Below are 19484 nucleotides of genomic sequence, written 5' to 3' on the forward strand. Positions count from 1 at the left end.
TTAAAAAAAAATAATAATCACATTAAATGTAACTGGTCAAAACTCCACAATTAAAAGGCAGAGATTGTACAGCATGGTGACTATAGTTAATTCTGTACTGTATATCTGAAACTTGTTAAAAGAGTAAATCTTAAAAGTTCACATCACAAGGAAAAAATTTTGTAACTATTTGTGGTGATCAGTGTTAACTAGATTTATTGTGGTGATCATTTTTCAATATAGATACATATGAATATAATGTTGTAGACCTGATGCTAATATAATGTTACATGTTAATTTTTTTAAAAGGCAGAGATTTTCCATGGCTGGTATGGCTCAGTGAGTGGACTGCCAGTCTGCAAACCAAAGGATCTGTAGACCAAAGGGCTGCTGGTTCAATTCCCAGTCAGGGCACATGACTTGGTTGCGGGCCAGGCCCCAGTTAGGAGTGTGTCACACCATCGATGTTTCTTTCCCTCTTTATCCCTTCCTTCCTCTCTCTCTAAAAAATACATAAAATCATTTTTAAAAAGTTAAAAAAATTAAAAAATAAAATGGCAAAGATTTTCAGAATGGATTTAAAAAACAAGATAACACTATAGGCTGTTCACAAGAAATGCATTTTTTAAAAGATTTTATCTATTTTTAGAGAGAGGGGAAGGGAGGGAGACAGGGAGGGAGAGCAACATCGATTGGTTGTCTCTCACATGCCCTCAACCAAGAACCTGGTTGGCAACCCAGGCATGTATCCTTACTGGGAATTGAACCAGCAACATTTCAGTTTGTAGTATGAGGCCCATTCACTCAGCCATACCAGGGAGAGTCAGGAAATGCATTTTAAATATAAAAATATAAACAGGTTAGAGTAAAAGGATAGGGAAAGACATACCATGCTAACACTAATTAAAATAAAGATTAGTGGACACGTTAATATTTGCCTAAGTAAATTTCAAAGTAAACAATATCACCAGGGACAAGAAAGTCATTTCAAGAGGACACAACATTTCTAAACATTTTATATACTTAATTACAATGCTACAAAATTTACATGAAGCAAAAACTGATAGAACTGGAAGAAGAAATAGACAAATCCACACTACGGCCACATCTCTCTCAATAATTAATTGACAGAATAGAAAGTCAGCAAAAACATGGAAGACTTGAACAACTTTCCTTAACTGACATTTATGGAGCATTATGACATAATAGAATACTCTACCCAACAATAAACAGCAAAATATACTGCTGGATATAGAATACATTTTTCTCCAATGCCCACAGAGCACTTCTAAGACAGACCACATTCTAGGCCATAAAGCAAGAGAGAATACATTTAAAAAAATTTAAGTCATATAAGGTATGTTTTCTAACTACATGGAATTAAATTTGAAATCAGTAACAAAAAGATACTAGGAAAATCCCCAAATACTGTAACTATAAACTACATAGCATACTTCTAAACTAACCCATGGGTCAAAGATAAAAAACAAAAATGAAATTGGAAAATAATCTGAATTGAGTAAAAATACAACACGTCAAAACTGATGGGATGCAAATAAATTAGTATTTAAGGATAAATTTATAGGACTAAACACCTAAGACTGGACTCATTAATTTCAGCTTCCATGTTAAGGAGCTAGAAAAAAAGAGCAAATTAAACACAAAGAGAATGAGAATAATAATATCAGATTAGAAATCAATGAAACTAAAAACAGAATAACAAAGAGAAAAATCTAATCAAAAGCTGGTTCTTTTGAAATCAATAAAACACGTTGGAATCAACTGTGTTGAGAATTTAAGCTATTAATCTTGCCTCATTCTAAATTTGAAGAAATTATGGAGACACAAGGAAATATTAGATACATAAAGTCAGAGGTTACAGTTCTAATCTACCTATTTTTCTCTGAAAAATATAAAAGGCATTATCAATCCCTGGACAAACCACATAGCTCTTCCAAACAATAACTGTCTTGGAAGTAAAATGAAGGGGGATCGAATTAAAAAACCTCTAAAATCTCTTTAAATTCTAAGATCTTCTACATGCCAAATAAGACGTACATATGTGCTACTAACAACTACAAATGACTTGAACAAGATGCTCTGCTAAAACCCTGGGAACTTAGAGAGAAGTTGGTCAACATGCCTGTAACTAAATTCATGTTTAAATATCAGCCTTGGGGAAAATCAAAGGAGAGTTTCAGTTTAATTTAAAATCAAAATCCAATGGTACTAATTAACTTAATCATCACTTCTCTGCTCACTACCCTTGTGAGAAAGCCATCTTAGATGTATTACTTCTTACTCAATTTTTGTCCCCAATCTTACTCCTTCCAGGAATATGAGTTCCTGATTAACAAGAGGTCTGTCTGGAAAATGTCCAGCCTTTGTTAATATAACAAAAATGGATTGTGCGGCATTGGTGTAACCTTGGCAGCCAAGGAAATGCACATGCATGAACACTGACAACTTCACTGGAGTAGTCAGTGGGAGCAACAGACACTGTTGAGTAAGCATGAGTACTGTGTGGCCGTCGCATTCAAAATGAGCGAGTAGAGCAATGAATCTGCATTCAATTTTGCATTAAGCTTGAACATTCCTTCATGGAAACTATTTGGATGATTCAGAAGGCCACGCGGTTGATTGGCATCTTCATCACGACAGCATGCCCACTCACGCCTCCTATTTTGTGCAGGAGGTTTTTGGCAAAACATCAAATCACCCAGATGACTCAGCCCCCCTATGCCCAGATTTGGCGCCCTGCAACTTCTGGCTTTTCCCAAAACTAAAAACACCTTTGAAAGGGAAGAGATTTCAGACCATCTGAGAGATTCAGGAAAGTACAATGGGGCTGCTGATGGCAACTGGGAGAACTGTGTGAGGTCAGAAGGTGCCTACTTTGAAGGGGACTGAGGTATCATTGTTCTATGTACAATATTTCTTGTATCTTCTTCAATAAATGTCTCTTCTTCATAGTACATGACTGGATACTTTCAGGACAGGACCCTCCCCACCCCCCGCCTCAAGCCCATACACACACGTATAGTGTGTGTGCATGAAATTATAAAATGAAGAAGTTAGAGGAGCTGGGATGAAATGAAGGCCTCTTATAAACAATTTGTTCAAATGTCCTTCTGCGGGCCAGGTATTTTTATTGTCTAATATTTAGGAAACTTCCACTGCCACCTTTTAGGAGAATATTACCTTATGCAAATAGACCATAAATAATACTGAAATCTGTCCTGAGTGTTCAGGTCTGGATAAACAACTAGTCTTGCATAGTAGTCAATTTTACAAGCATGGACTCCAGAGCCATACCATTTGAGTTCTAATTCTGATTATGCCATGTATTAGTTCTATGACCCTCAATAAATTATTTAACTATATGGAGATTATTATGAGCATTAAATAAATCAATACATGTAAAGACATTATCATCCTCTCCCATCTAGTTTGATAAAGAATATCAGAAGCTATGAAAACTTTAGAAAGATTATTGAAATAGCACATTAAGTAAAACTTACGCTTCTCTCAATTTCAAGTGCCTACTAAATTATATATTGATGTATTCCAGTGGATCTGTGCTTATGAAAACATAAATACATGTGACTAGTTTAAAGAACAGTTTTAATGAGACTGAATGAGCTTTTATGCTCAACTATGTAATCCACTGATGCTGCAGACATCCCAAATTCTCCCTCAACTAAGATAATTTATAAGTATTAAATGCAGGCTCTATGTAAGACCTTTCACCTTCAGTATTTTAAAATACCCTCATGGCTCACTAAAAGTTACATGCTGAATAGAAAGATGAGGGTCACATTCTAACAGTCACTCAACAATTGTGTGACCTAACCAAAGGGCCTATTTGCTCAGTCTCATTTCCTACATCTGTAGCATGTTGAGGGGAGAATGATGAAAATGCCTCCTCTATCCCCATGACCATACAGCACTTCTCAATTCATGTTGCTTTTCCTTCCTTTCTGTTTGATGTCTCCTGTTGTTAGATTAAATGTGATTTCAACATAAATGCACATTTTTAGTGTTCCTTCAGAAGCTTTACTTCAAAACCACTATGGAATTAAAATAAGGTGGGAATAATCTAATGACATAATTAAATAAGATTGGTACAACTTTTCTAATAATTGCCCACTTCAGAGTAATTAAGATAAAGTACCATCATCATAAGCTGATGAGAATCCTATGATCACTATCACCTTCTAGAAGTAGCCTCAAGAAATACCCAACTCTAGCCAATTTTCATTCATTCAAACATCATTTTCCGCAAATATTCTGGTATCGAAAAGGATGAGACTAAATAATATTCAACAGGTTATTACTATCCGGAAATGTATTCCACAACTAATTTATTATGGGCCTACTTGCAGGGATAGTTTTCCTCAGAATTAAATATTTTGTAGTATAGGGAATGCAGACTGGTGCAGCCATTGTGGAAAGCAGTGTGGAATTTCCTCAAAAAGCTGAAAATGGAACTGCCTTTTGATCCAGTGATTCCCCTGCTGGGACTATACCCTAAGAATCCCAAAATGCCAATTCAAAAGAACCTATGCACCCCAATGTTCATAGCAGCACAATTTACAATAGCCAAGTGTTGGAAGCAACCTAAATGCCCATCAGTAGATGAGTGGATCAAAAAACTATGGTACATTTACACAATGGAATACTACGCAACAGAAAGAAGAAAAGAACTACTAAACTTCGCGACAGCATGGATGGAACTGGAGAGCATTATGCTAAGCGAAATAAGCCAGGGGGCGAAAGACAAATACTGTATGATCTCACCTATAAGTGGAACCTAACCAACAATACAAAGCTGCAAGGAAAATAAAACCAGCAACACTGAAAGGAAAAGAAACCAACAGAGACAAGAGGGAAGGAGGGAGGGGGGGGAGGGAAGGGAAGGGGAAAGTCAAGGAACATATAGCAAGGACTCATGGACAAAACCAAAGGGGAAGATTTGAGGGAGGGAGAAAGGGGGCAAGGGAAAGTGGTGGGGGGAAGGCAGAGACAAATGTATTTGAAAAAATAAATAAATTTAAAAAATAAAACAAAACTAGATTTGGTGGTTGTTGCCCAACCAAAGATATTTACCAAGCTCACTGAGCTATATATTGCATGTAAATTATACCTCAATAAAGCTGTTAAAAGAAACCCTCCCAAAAAAATTTAAAAAAAATATTCTATAGTATAAAATAATTTTTTTAAAGGTGGGCATTTTCATTTAAAAACCTGTCTCCAAACTTTCTGAGCCAAAGCATTCTCTTCCATGCGCAGAACTCGGTTTTTGCCAAGTACTTCTCTTGAGAGATGTGCAAACCCGGGCCCACGACGAGGAGCCCTGGTTGTGTTACCTTCAAGTGGAGTGCGTGGCACAGCTTTCCATTCCTACAATCCCAAACTATTTTACGCGGCTGTCTTTTGATAATCTGGACTCAGTGAGGACACAAAGGCTAGGGATACCAAGGGACTGCTCCCACAAACGGCACTAACCACGTGCCCCCAAGTTCTCACGAAGAACGGAGGCAAGCGGCTGACCAAAACCCAGACGCCAGTGTGAATCTGAAACAGCTGCACAAAGCCCATCGACTACTCCCTTAATCAATCAAATCAACCATCAATGTTTTGATTGACTGCCCATTTCCTCTCATCTTAAAGACAACCTAAGTAACCGGTACCCGAAATCCTTGAAGTGTACTGGAGTGTTCCTCCACTTTTTCAGGAAATTGGATGAGAACTACTGAGGGAAACGACAGTAGGACAAGCGGACTAGAAACCTCCGTAAGAAAACAGGTGCGGAAAGGATCAACGGTGTCATTCTTTGACCAAAAGCAGCACTGAGTGCGAGTTATTGACTCTGGGAAAAACAAGCTTCCCAAAGGCCGGCAGCCGCCCGGCCCCACGGCTCACTTCTCTACGCGGTCTGCACGGCCGTCGCTCAGCAGGCCCAAGTCTTCACTGAGAATGGTACAAACACAGGAACGGCCACACACTTCCGCAACCGCTCCGCCTCGGGAACCCCCTTCGGGAGCCGCGGCGGACTGCGCCCGCCTGGTACTCACACACGCACAGCTCCACCACGTACGCGTAGTAAGACCAGGCCACCACGAAGGCGATGAACAGCACCGGCACCCATCCTACGCCGCGCTGGCAGCAGTGCCAGAACCGCCCCGGCGCCATGTTCCGGGGCGGCTGCAGCACCAACCCCCGAGGAGTACCGAGCTCCGGGTAGCGACGCGGCAGATCGGACAACGGCTAATCCCGCGGAACTGCCCCTAAAGCCCGCCCACCGCAGCGCCAGGCCCCGCCCCCGTGCCAGGCCCCGCCCCCGCGCCGGCCTCTGCCTTATCTTGAGGCAGGGCTCCTGTGGCCAAAGCAGGTAGGCCCGCGCTGGGGACTGGCCTTCGGCCTGGGACGGCCCGGGGCGGGCGGCCGGAGGAGACTACGCGAGGATTGTGGATTGGGTGGTAGTACTTGTCTTGGGTGTGCTAAATCAGAAAGCACTTCCTGGACCGAAGAGCTGACTCTTGGGCACCCTCTGCGTGTACAAACTACACTTCCGGGGCCCATTTTCAAATAGGGCGAGGCCGTGCTGTAGCAGGTGAAGGCGAGGGACATGCGTTATTGTAAGCCTCCTCCAGGGAGGCCGATGTGCATCTCTGATTAAGAACCTTGAACTTTGAAATCCTTTGCTCCGGGTTTCAGGCCTAGCCCTCCAATTTTGGAAGGTGGAACCGGTAGATGCCTGTGATTTAGCATGGAAGCCTGTAGTCTGTCAATTTGATTTAAAACACAATCTGAAATCTGAGTCGTAAGAAGGGGAGCAACAACCCTTTCCCTGACCCCCAAGGGACTCCAGAAATTTCTAGAATTTATTTACAACTGGAGTATTCTGCTAAACAATGCTTGTAATTATAGTAGAACCTAAAAGTAGCACTATGAAGATGTCGTAATACAAGTAATTGCAAACTGCATTTCTTGATACTGTCACGTCTATTTTTGTTAGACTAAGGATTAATTAGCTACTGCTCAGTAAGTTCTCCATGAAGCACATTTCCCCGTTATAGTGATGTAAAGGTTATAAAAGCAAATAATATTTATAGCGCTAGAAATACTAAAGGGTGTGTAAATAGTTTTTTCTCCCAGATTTTATACCTGAAAGTCATGTTGGTGTCAAAGCTGACAGTAGCTTCAAGGTATTAAAGCGAAATAAATCCAGCTTGTTTTACAGAGATCGTGCTTAAAAGGGCTTTCAAATGGAATTTGGATTATTGATGGGAACACCGTAACAAAGCCCTTTTCCCTTCTGTCATCTCTAAAGCTCAGCACAATTGTTATGTCCTGCAGAAGTCTTTCTTGATCACATTAGCTGGCAATGATTTCTTTCTGTCATGCCATTTTGCTTGCAACACATCTATTAGTTTCCTGAAACTGCCATAACAAAGTACCGCAAACTGGGTGCCTTAACACAACAAAAATTTGTGGTGATGGTAGCCTGGAGTGTAACAGTGGAGAAGGTGATAAAGAAGCTATTTAGGACTTCAACTTTGGTGCACCTCTATGTTCCCAAAACATAGAAAGAGTAGACATAAATCTAAAAATAGAAAACCAACAGACAAATGCAGGCTCAAGGTTCCATCGTACCCAGCCCCCAACAAATGAAACAAAAATATTATACTGATTGGCCCTTAGAATTATGACTTTTAATGGAGACTAAGGACAAACTGAAGCTCCTTGACCTGGAAGTGAATCAAGCTGCCACCTGGCCTGGTGACTGGATATATGGTGTCCCCTTAACACCAGCCAGGAACTTCAAAATGCCATTTTAAGTTCTAGTTCTAAACAGAGCTGGGGTAAAATAAGGGCAACTAGAGGTAGCTATGAAATCATTAGGGTTTATGGAAGCCCTGTAGCAGCCAAGAAAATAGAGAAAATCTTTTCTGTCCAAAAGAAGATACAGAATGAAAGGGGCTGGGGGCTGGGGGGGAGGGTAGGAAGCAACAACAACAACAACAACAAAAAGATTAGAAACAGAGAACACACATGAGATGATGTAACCAAATGCAGGTCCAGCTGCCCGCCTATTCAAAAGCAAATATTCAAGAAGCAGATGTTCATGTAAAACTGGTTTTATTCACATACTGGCAACCTGAAGATGAGGGACTCTAACCTTGAAGCCCATCTCAGCTTCTCAGTCCAGGCAGGAGTTATTATGGGAGGGAGAGGGACAACAAGGAGAACAAAGCGATGCGTGGCGGGGGGGGGTGGGAGAGGGCGCGGGGGGGGGGGGGGAAGGCTGTGGACATTCAGACAGTGTCCTTGCTGTTACTGATATGGATCTTTAACGTCAGCACCCTAGAACTGATCAGTGCCAGCCAAATTCCTGCAGTTGGAAGATCTGCATTAACTAAAGTTGTGGTCAAGGCTGTTTCTTGTATAAGCAGGAAATGGAACTGCTGGTACCTGCAATATGCTTACAACGAAACTGTCAGCATGCAAGTTCTTTCCATCAGTTTGTTAGTAGATTTTATTCTAGTTCCATTTCATGGTAAATCAGAGTAGTATGAAGTTTTCATTTCCTGTTATAATTCACCATTGTCAATTTTTCTTCCATATCTATGGAGCTATTGATGTCCTCTGAATCTTCTGGGGGGATGAAAAACCTGAGCCTGTTGTAAAGCAAAATCTCATGAGTTAAAAGCAGATATATTTTTTAGAGGTGTCTATTGAGCAGATGCAATTTTTCTGGTGTGGGAAAAATAAATTGTAAGAAAGTTTAAACCAATAAAGACAAGCGTTATAAAGAATACCCATCATTAATAAAGATGGGGGGATTGTCTGAGGGGAGTGGAAAGTGCTGCGGGGGGGGGCAAAGGGGGAGGAAATTAAGGTAACTGTAACAGCAAAATCAATAAAATATTTTTTAAAAAGAAAAGAGTGGTTAAACCTAAACTAAAAATTCCTCCTAATATGGACCTGAGTCCTTTGGTATGCAAGAAAATAGACTTGCAAACCAATCTCAAAAAGGGAACTGGATGGTCCAGTGTTTGTTGAAGCCAGGAAGCCTGTTGCCTGACTTTGGTGATGCTTGTTTCCACCTGAGCGGAAGTGTCAGTGTAAGTACAAGAAGAGTTGATGGTCATGCAAACTCCTCCTTGTTCTGATAGTATGTAGACTAAGGCAATTTGATTATCTAAGACAACTTTAGCTTGAGAGTCCACAGATTTTTTAATATAAGCAAGTGAGGTGGCAGTTTTATTGGCTATGGTGATTAAAGTATTAGAGAGATTCCAAAGTACATATTGATGTGTAGCTACTCCCCTCAGGGTACTAGAGTACATCTACAGAAATATTCATCATTGTCTGGGATTTTTCCAGGGAGATCTCAGGCCACTTGGTTGAACATTGAATGCTTGCCATGGAGTCCCATCGTCCCAGACAGTTTTATTTATTTGCTGTAGACCTCAAGAGAGAACAGTTTTCCTCTGGGTCTCCCTAAACAGGTTAAAAGCATCTGGAGTTAAAGTGCATGTTTTGGTGAGGACTGCAGGTGAAGCTGCTGCCTATCGGGAGAAAAGGTTCCTTGGGGGACAATTTACAGAGCAAGTCCTGTCCCAGCAGAGTGATGGGACATTTCAGGCAAATAGAGGAAGCTGTGTGATAACTTAAGATTTGTGAGTTGGCATTCTAATGACTGGAGGGAGGCTTGTTGCTACATTTGTTTTGTTATCCCTACAAGCAAGGCTGTTGTGGTTTTTGTTGCTGTTGTTGTTGTTGTTTTTAGCCAATTTGGAGTTCAATGCAAAATATATAGCTCCCATGTCTATTAAAAGTTAATCAACTTGTTCCCTGTTGTCAGTTGTATCTGGGGCTCCTGTGGGGAAATAATGGGTTGGGAGGTATTTAGAGGAGCTTTGGGCTTCTTCATTTACTATCTGAATCATCAATCCATTTCATTATCTGCCTGTGTGTCTTTTTTTGTTTCATTCTCTTTCCCATGCCTGTTGCCAGGCACCTGAGCTTTCCACCTTGGTGACATTCTGCACCTGGTATATATTTTTTGTTCCAATCTTGTCTGTGTATAAGTGAAAATAAAGCTTTGAAGACAGTTAATTGAGCTAGAGTTTAATGTCCATAATTATGTATTATAGAGTCTATTGAAATAACTTATCCCTCTATAATCACCCTCATTTTTATCAAAGAGCCAAATCAAGACCAATTCATTTATTGTATTAATTCCAGTTTTAGTTCTGCTTCATTATTTGCATAAACACAACAGGAATAGCAATTGATCATAGGCGCTCTCTCTCTCTTTTTAAAAAAGTGAAAAAAACATCACTTGGTTGCCTCTCATATACCCCCAACTGGGGACCCAGCCTGCAACCCAGGTATGTTTCCTGACTGGGAATTGAACCAGGGACTTTTTGGTCCACAGGCCAGCACTCAAGCCACTGAGCCACAGCAGCCAGAGTTCATATAGGCTCTCTTAAATGTGCTTTTCTGGAATCTTATAAGGAATTTCCAGATTGAGCTTTATTCTTTTTGCTTTTCTTTTTTTTTAAATCATATTTATATTACAATTATCTCATTTTTCCCCCTTTGCCCTCCTCCACCCATGAACCCTCCTTCCCCCTGCTCCCACAGTCAAGTCCCACACTGCTGTCCATGTCCATGGGTCATTCATACATGTTCTTTGTCTAGTCTCTTCCCCTTCTTTCCACCGCTGTCCTCCTTCCCCATCCCCTCTGGTCTGCTCCATGCTTCCATGCCTGTGGTTTATTTTGTTTTGTTAATTTCTTTTGTTGAATAGATTCTACTTCTAGGTGAGAGCATATGGTATTTGTCTGTCACCAATTGGCTTATTTCACTTGGCATAATATTCATCAGTTCCATCCATGTTGTCGCAAAAGGTAGGAGTTCCTTCTGTCTGTCTTTTTTTTTAATTCAGATTTTATTTATTTTTTAAGTGTCAAAGTCCACTATAAAATATTTAAAATTTTACATCCATTAAAAGTTTCAACAATTAAAACATGCCACCAGCACAGAAATACTCAAGTAAATCAATGAAATAAAATGAGCATTCTAGAAACAAATGTATATATATATATATCTGTTTAACAACATAATATATGATTAAATTGATATTTCAAATCAATGGGGAACATTCAGCAATAGGCTTATTCAACAAATAAGGTGCATGGACAACTATTGAAATAAAACAAATATAGAAGCTTATTTCTCACATTATACAAGAAATATTCAGGTGAGTTAAAAATCAATATGTAAAATCTAAGGACTTTTAGGAGATAATAGAAACTAATATTTTTCTTACCCTGAAGTAACATATTCAATCCCAGAAGCTATAAACTAAAATGTTGATGATGTGACTATATTAAACATTTAAGACTCTACAGTCATATACATATAAAAAAGTTAAAGACAAGTAATAGAATAGGAAAGTATTTGCAACACATGTAAAAAAAGGGTTAATAGTTTTTGGGGTTTTCTTTAGGGAAAATATTCTACAAACCTTTAACCAATAAATGGATAAATAATACCAAAAGGTCATGTAAAGCTTTTTTTAAAATAATAGAAATATACAAAAACAGGGTTAATTTCAACAAATAATAAAGTAACAATTGAAATAACACATCACTGTCACAATCAGATTAGTAAGCATTAAAAATATTGGTAATATCAAGTATTGGTGACTGTGAAAGGCACTGGGTATTCACACACTCTTTTTCTGCATATTCTTAAAGCAGTCCCTTTAGCATATCTTGCAATGCTGGTTTGGTGGAGGTGTATTGTTTTAGCCTTCTTTTGTCTATTAACTCCTTATTTTACCTTTCATTTTAATTGAGAGCCTTGCTGGGTAGAGCAGTCTTGGTTACAGGCCTTTGCTTTTCATTACTTGGAATATTTCTTGCCATTCCCCCCTTTCTGGCTTGTAATGTTTCTTTTTGAGAAGTCAGCTGCTAGCCGTATCAGGGCTCCCTTATATGTTACTACCTCGTTTTCCCTTGTTTCCTTTAGGATTCTCTGTTTGTCTTTGATATTTGCCTTATTAATTATGATGTGTCTTGGAGTGGGCCTCATTGAGTTCCTCTTGAATGGGACCTTGTGTGCTTCCTGGAATTGTGTGACTCTTTCTTTCCTCAATTAGGGAAGTTTTCCATCATTATTTTTTCAAACAGGTTCTCTATTCCTTGCTCCTCTTCTTCTCCTTCTGGTATAACTATTATACAGATATTGTTGCATTTCAGGTTATCCTGCATTTCCCTAAATGCCTCTTCATTCTTTTTGAGTCGTTTTTCATTTTCTTGCTCTTTCTGGGACCTTTTTTTCTACCTTGTCCTCCAGATCGCTGATTCGAACCTGTGCTTCATCTAGCCTGCCTTTGATTTTTTATACTGTGTTCTTCAATTCAGAAATTGTATTCTTCATTTCCTCTTGTCTCTTATTGATAGTTGCCATGCCCTTTTTCATGCTGATATAGTTTGCAGTAGGTTCCTCATAGTTTCACTGTAGTTTTTGGTAATTCTCTCTGAGCTCACTGAGTTCATTGATTTTCCTTATAACTGTTGTTTTGAACTCAATATCTGATAGTTGACTTGACTCTATTTCATTTAGTACTGTTTGTGGGGATTCCTCCTTTCCCTTCAAGGGGTGTGTGTGTGTGTTCTTTGGCTTCTCATTGTTTGTGAGACTCTTCTTTTTTGCTTCTGCTTCTTAAATTGATCTGTCTTGATTTCCTGACTTTGTGGCGTGAACTTCTATGGTAGGAGACTGCTGTTTTTTCTTTCTGGATCTGCCTCTGATGATGTCAAATGTTGACCCTGTCTGACTTTAGGCAGTCTGTTTGAGACATCCAGGAATCTGCTGTCTGTGACTGTCTGCTTCAGTTGTTAATCTAGTCACTCTGCACTCAACAGTCAGGCTTAGAAACACCACAGGATGGGGCAAAGTCCCTCCTAGGGGCAGGGTTATTGGGTTCTCTCATGGGCTGCCACTCAGGGGAGTGGTCTGCCTGAGAAAGATGGCTGCTGCCATATGGGGAATGAGTCAGCACCAGGATCCTGCCAGCTACTTTCTCCATTCTCTCCCCAAAACCTCTGTCTATGGTCTTTCCCCAGGGTTTCTAGACCACTCTGCATCCCCTTTAGCCAGGGATCTACTTATCTGTGGCTGCCACTCTTCTCAGCAGTCAGGCTTTAGCACCACTGGGCCAGGGCAGTCCCTCCTGGGGGCAGGGCTATCGTATCCTCTCATGCTGTTCCCACTCAGGGGAATGGTCTGCCTGAGCAAGATTGCTGCTGCTGTTTGGGGGATGAGTCAGCACTGGAACCCCACTGACTACTTTCTCAGTTCTCTCCCCAAAGCCTCCTTCCCCAGTCTTTCCTCAGGCTTCTCTAGCCTAATCTGCCCCGACCTTTGCCGGAGATGAGGGGAAATGGCTGCAAATAAAAATTTATGCATTGGCCCTTTAAAAGGCTCTTTGTGCCTACAGTTGCCTGTCTCTGTTGGAGAGACCCTGCCTCTTTTCGCAGCTGGTTGTTATCTGTGTACTTTTTGGGCTTCGATGCTGTAGGCTGGAGATCCCTGCTTATGGTTTAGACCCCAGTCTTCTCAGGGGTATCCAACTGGCCATTTCAATATCCTTCTGGTTCTGCTGCTTGTAGGCACCCTGCCCGCCTTCTTGAGTCTCTACCACACTCCAGTTAGTTTGTGCTAAAGCTTATTTTCTGTCTGTCTGAGGCTCCTCTCTTGCTATTGTTCAGGTGTTTGTTTCAGGTGATTTCTCCACAATTTAGTTGTAATTCCAGATTGGTCCTGTGTGGTGGTCAGTGTGACTTCCATTCACTCCTCCACCCAGATTGAGCTTTAAATAGCCCCATAGAATGGAGAAGCCAGGCCACTTAATTGCCACCTTGCTTTACCTGCAATACCTATAACTTTGAGTGAGTTCTTCAAGTTCTCTAAGTCCCCAAAATGTCCTGAGGTTCTGCCATCCCTCAAGAAAGCAACCTTTGCTCCTTACCTGAAAAGACTGCCAAGAATCCTATCAATAAGCAAGGGGCTTTTATCAGCTTAATAGTCAATCTTCATTCCTGAAGGTTTTCTGGTGACAACCAAAGGCTAAGCATGTCTCTTTCAGACTTGACATTCCAGTGAAAAATCTTGGTTAATAAAACCACAATTGGAAACTGGCTTTATGTGCCTTATTATGAAGAAATCATATTCCTATTGGATTTATGCAAACAAACATGTCAGGGAAATAATATTATTCACTCACTAAGATTTTTCAAATTCTTGAGGGGTCAGGTAGGGAGAAAAATATAAATGCCTCAATATTGCTTATGAAAGTATAATTTACCAACTTGCTTTAAGAAAAAAAGCAAGTTGGTAATTATGTCTGAAATTTTTCCTTATGTCTGAAAAACAAAAAGTTTAAAATCAGCAATAGTTTTTCCTTTTTAAAAAAGATTTATACTTATTTATTTTAGAGAGAGGGAGAAATATCTATTGGTCACCTCTCATATGCCCTCCAACCAAGGACTGAACCCGCAACTCAGGCATGTGCCCTGATCAGGAATTGAACCAGTAACCTTTTGCTTTGTGGGTCCATACTCAATCAACTGAGCCACATGAGTCAAGGCAAAAAATAAGTAACATTTTCAAGAAAAAGTTACAAAACTGCAATCATCTGCAGTTCATTCTGTCCAATAATCAATTTTTCCTTATTTTGATTACTTGCCAGTATTTCTATAAATCCAGTTATTCCATAGAGTTTCAGTAATCTTCATTCAGTTCAAAAATATGATCTGAAAATTTAGTCTCAGGTAATTTAGAATAAGTCAGAGTTTTTTCCATGGACCTTTCTGAAGATATAATATATTTATAAATGCATCAGGGTAAAACAATCACTGTATCTACGTGACAAAAAAACTTAAAATGATATAGCTTTAGATCCAATTATAATGCAATTGACAAAGGAATTTGCTTTTTTGTAACAACATTTTAAGATAACTAGAGTTACAGATGAAAGTATATCAGAACTATATAAACTTGGAGATTTTTATATAATTTCTGGAATATCCATTTTAATAATAAAAATATGTTTATACAAATAGAAAAGTTATTATTTCTTATTTGACAAAACTTCTTAGACGTAGCAAATAGGCCTAATTAATTCAGAATTTTTTCTTTGTAATGAGAAAGAACAAATACCTGTGGCATTCTAGGGACCCATTGGAATGACCCAAGGCAATTTTAGGTCAAGAAAAAGTCTCTTAAAATTTAAACACTGGGAAGGTTGTCCAAACATATTTTACCAAAAGATTATATCTTATTATGAAATAATATTAAATTATTTACCCAAGTGATGATAAAGGTATTAATCAAAAATACAGGCCAGCAAAACTTTAGTTCTTGTGATAAAGAATATAGGTTTTTAAGTAATCAAGTACCTGATTAACACAATATAACACAGATTATTTTTTAAAATACAGAACCTTTGCTTTCTAGGCCGATACAAGAAAAACTTTTTTCTTTTTAACAGTCTGAAGAAACCAAACAAATTCTGTTAGCTTACTTTTGATATTTAGATTCATTTACCTAATTAAATTCATTATTCAGCTTAACTATATCATTTGTTCTCAAGATTTTTCTTTAAAAACCTTCTTCAATTTGCATACACTCTCTGGGATGTATGCAATCTTTCTGCAATTTACACAGTCCCTTTTAGTTTGCTTTTTAAAAAATTCATTCAGAAATAACCGACTTTAGAACAAATTATTTTCTTCTCTTTAACAAGTGTTTTCATATTTTATATCTTATATTGTCAAGCCATTCAATTTCTTTCCAACCTCATCAGAATTCTTAATTCTTAGAAACCTTGATTTTCAGGGACAACTGAAGTAAGTAATTAGCATTCCTTACATTGATACTTTTATGAATACATTTTACTGAGGTGGAGGGCGGACTCCATCCCACACAATACGCTCTGGGTCATCATGGATGGGGAAATAAAATAAGTCATCCCAGACACTTTTCTCTTGGTCTGCTAGGGGAAGTGGGTAGCACTTCCCTCTAGTGGAGAAGGCCCTGAGCCCTACTCTTGAAGCAGCTTTTATTGAGAACCATATGTGCAGGGGTATACAGCATGGATGCAAAGCTCATCAATCAATGTCAAAAGGCTATGTTTACAGAAAATAGAGATCATAGATAACAATTGAAGGAATACAAGAGTTTTATCTCAGGTTGGAGTCTGTGAATACCGTAAATTTTCCTTCCCAGCCTGAGCCAGTTATCATAATTTTTGAGGGAAAAACAAAGCATGCTTCAAGGAACTATTTCTAGGCCTGATTCCTTTCCCCCCGCCCCCCACCCCGGGGAACCACCTGATCCAGTTTAGAGCTGTACCTGCCTTTAGTATTGTTTCAAGCCTGAGCCAGGGGGACAGGGCAGAGCCATCAAGAGATAAGAAGACTTCTTTCAGACAGAATGAGGCCATATCAAAGCTGAGGGGTGAGGGTCTTTTTCCACTTCTCTGTGTCCCCCAAGTCCTTCCCTGATGGCCCCTATGTGGCTGTGCCTGTCTTAGGTTTTCTCTGCCATCAGGGGGTCTTGCCTGTCATTGACAAACCAGCCATCCTCTGGGGCCAAACAAGGTGATGTGAGGGAGACAGGGATGCGCCCCTGCCTGGGGGACAGGTTTTGTCTCCTCAGTGGCCTGTTTTCCCAAGGCCTCCTTTCTTAGCTTCCAGCCTTAGGACCTTTTTGCCTGTTGGCAAGGCTACAGTCCCTGAAACCAGGCAGGACGATTCCCAACATTTTATAACTTATAGAAACAAGTTTTCTCATTGGCAAACACATTCACATTTACAAGAGACACACTTCAAATAAAGTACAGGACATATTTATTAACAGATTCAAAACATTTTCTAGCTTCTCTGCAATAAGAAACCAAGTAGATAAATTCAGATCAGTTAATATTCAGAAATCCCTGGATTTGCTAGCTAAAGTTGTCAGAGATAATCGGATTGCCTTAGACTACATACTAGCTAAAAAAGGAAGAGTTTGCATGACCATCAACTCCTTTTGTTGTACTTACATTGACACCTCAGCTGAATGGTGATGGAGACAAGCATCACCAAAATTAGGCAGCAGGCTACCTGGCTTCAACAAACATTGGACCATCACTCAACCTCTCTTTGAGAGAACTAGAGATTGGTTTGTGAGTCTGTTGTCATGGTAACCACAAGGACTCACCTCCGTATTAGGAGGAATTTTAGTTTAGGTTTAACCATTTTTTTCTTTATAATGCTTGTCTTTATTGTTTTAAAACTCCTTATGACTTATTTTTCCCACACCAGAAAAATTGTATCTGCTCAACAGGCACCTCTAAAAAATATATCTGCTTTTAACTCATGAACTTTTATTTTACAACAGGCTAAAGTTTCTCATTCCCCCCAGAAGATTCAGAGGACAATAGCTCCAGAGAAATAGAGGAAAAATTGACAGTAGGGAATTGTAACAGTGATTAAAGTAAACATATGCTACTGAGGTGGTAATTATAGAATAGGCTGTACTAACAAACTGATGAAACATTCATGCATTAAAAGTTTCCTTGTAAGTATTTTTGTAGACATCAGCAGTTGCAGCTCCTGCTTAACCAAGGAATGACCCTGACCATAAGAATTTGGTCAAGCATCAGAGACTCATATCAGAACCAGCAGAAATGCTGCTTGCATATCCTATTCCCAGATAGCAGCAGTAAAACTGCAGATGGAGCATGAATCTACATGGTGATACATGCAGGAGTTAACACTGAAACTACCCAAGAGCAGAGCTAAGAAACTGTACCAGCAATTTTTTAGTTCCCCTCTTCCCATGGTTCCCCTATATAAACTAGCCTAGGATGCCTGAGATGCTAAGATGAGCATTGAAGTGAGAGTTCCCCATTTTCCAGGATGCTGTCACCTGAATAAAACCGCGTTCCTTTACATCAGTACCTGCCTCTCTAATACTGGCTTTTGAAGAGGTGGGCAGCCAGACCTTTGTTGGGTTACAAGTACAGTAAATATAAACAGAATAATGCTACATTTTATTTTATTTTAAAAATATTTATTGATTTGAGAGAGAGAGAGGAAGGCAACAAAGAGAAGTACATTCATGCGAGAAACAGATTGAACCCGCAACCCAGGCATGTGCCCTGACTGGGAATCAAACCCCTAACCTCCAGTTGTATGGGGACGATGCTCCAACCCACTGAGCCACACCAGCCAAGGCACTAAATTTTATTTTTTATATAAAGCTGAATAGGGAAAAATTGGAAGCTAAATGTTAGCAGAAGTGGTTGCTGTTGTATTTTCCACAGTTCTGAAAATGTGATACTTTTACAATCATTTTTAAGAAGAAGACAATGCCAGGCATATAGTAACAGGTGATAATTAATATCATCATTAAAAGTGCTGAGACAGGCCTCTGTCTTGGCTCTCTGCTGCAGTGGGGAGGAATATGAGTATTCTCACAGCATTTTGAATATGTCACGGTGTGGGGGGTAAGCTGAAACACACATAAAAACCCCCATAAAACCCTGTTTTTCATTTCTACTGATAAAAATAATCTTCAAGAACTTCAGAAGGCTGTGTCTTGCTTTAGAAACAAATGAGCCAGGGAAAGTTGAAGTCTCCATTCTTTAATGATAGAGAGAGAAGGAGAGGGAGCAGGTATGGGGCAGGCTGAGGAAAAGAGGGGAGTGGGAGCTATTTGGAGAAACAGAAGCATCACGAAGACTAGAGGCCCATGTCCTCCTGCACTCTGTTAACCTATCCTGTGAGTCCCCCTCACCGGCCTCCTGCCTGCTCTCCCCTCACTGACAGTGCTCTCTTCCAACCATCCTACAAATCTGTTCCTTCCTTAGTCTCTCCTCCAGCAAACATTTCCTGATGGTCTACTTTGTGCCAAGCACTGTTACAAACATGGGCAACAGAGACAAAATCTTGGCTCCAATGCCTCTTTTGTTCTTTCTGGTATTCTGTTCAACTCCACACCATGGTCAGGGTGAGTTTTTGGAAAATCAAATCTGCTTGACACACTTGAATGCAGCCAGAGGGCTTCAAAGGCCCTGCAGCCCTGTAGCCTTCCTACCCCTGCCCCCATCTCCTCTTTATTCCTGGCTTGCTCTAGGCTTGCCCCACTTACTGACTTCCCTCCCAACCCCCAGTGGCTTCTTTTCTTGAACTTCAGCACAGGCTTCCTCAGGTCCTGGCGATGCTGCTTTGCCCACAGTGATCCCTTGCCCTGGTATTGCCAGGGGAGTGGGTGGCCCTTCAGGCCTCGCTCATCTCTGCCTTAGAGGAGCCTTCCCTGAATCCCGTGTATCCTGGCTGCTAAGGAATTGGGTCCAAATCTTACAAGTCTGACCTCCTCTCCACAGGGACTTTGCTGAATGTAAAAATAACATTCCCTATTGCATAAACAGC

General features: G+C 40.0%; 1 protein-coding gene across 3 annotated transcripts in view; it reads right to left on the reverse strand.

The window, feature by feature from the left end:
• Positions 1-6261, reverse strand: part of ZDHHC20 (zinc finger DHHC-type palmitoyltransferase 20) — an 80415-nt gene extending 74154 nt beyond the window's left edge. For all 3 annotated transcript variants that reach the window (XM_054587987.1, XM_054587986.1, XM_054587985.1), the window contains exon 1: positions 6057-6261. In XM_054587987.1, coding sequence (XP_054443962.1) covers positions 6057-6174 — 118 coding nt within the window. In that variant the 5' untranslated portion in view covers positions 6175-6261. The remainder of the gene's footprint in view (positions 1-6056) is intronic.
• Positions 6262-19484: the final 13223 nt, after the last annotated feature.

The sequence above is a fragment of the Pteronotus mesoamericanus genome, unplaced genomic scaffold (assembly GCF_021234165.1).
Source record: "Pteronotus mesoamericanus isolate MK-2021 breed Mesoamerican mustached bat unplaced genomic scaffold, CSHL_Meso_final scaffold_125, whole genome shotgun sequence".
In the NCBI taxonomy this organism is placed as follows: domain Eukaryota; kingdom Metazoa; phylum Chordata; class Mammalia; order Chiroptera; family Mormoopidae; genus Pteronotus; species Pteronotus mesoamericanus.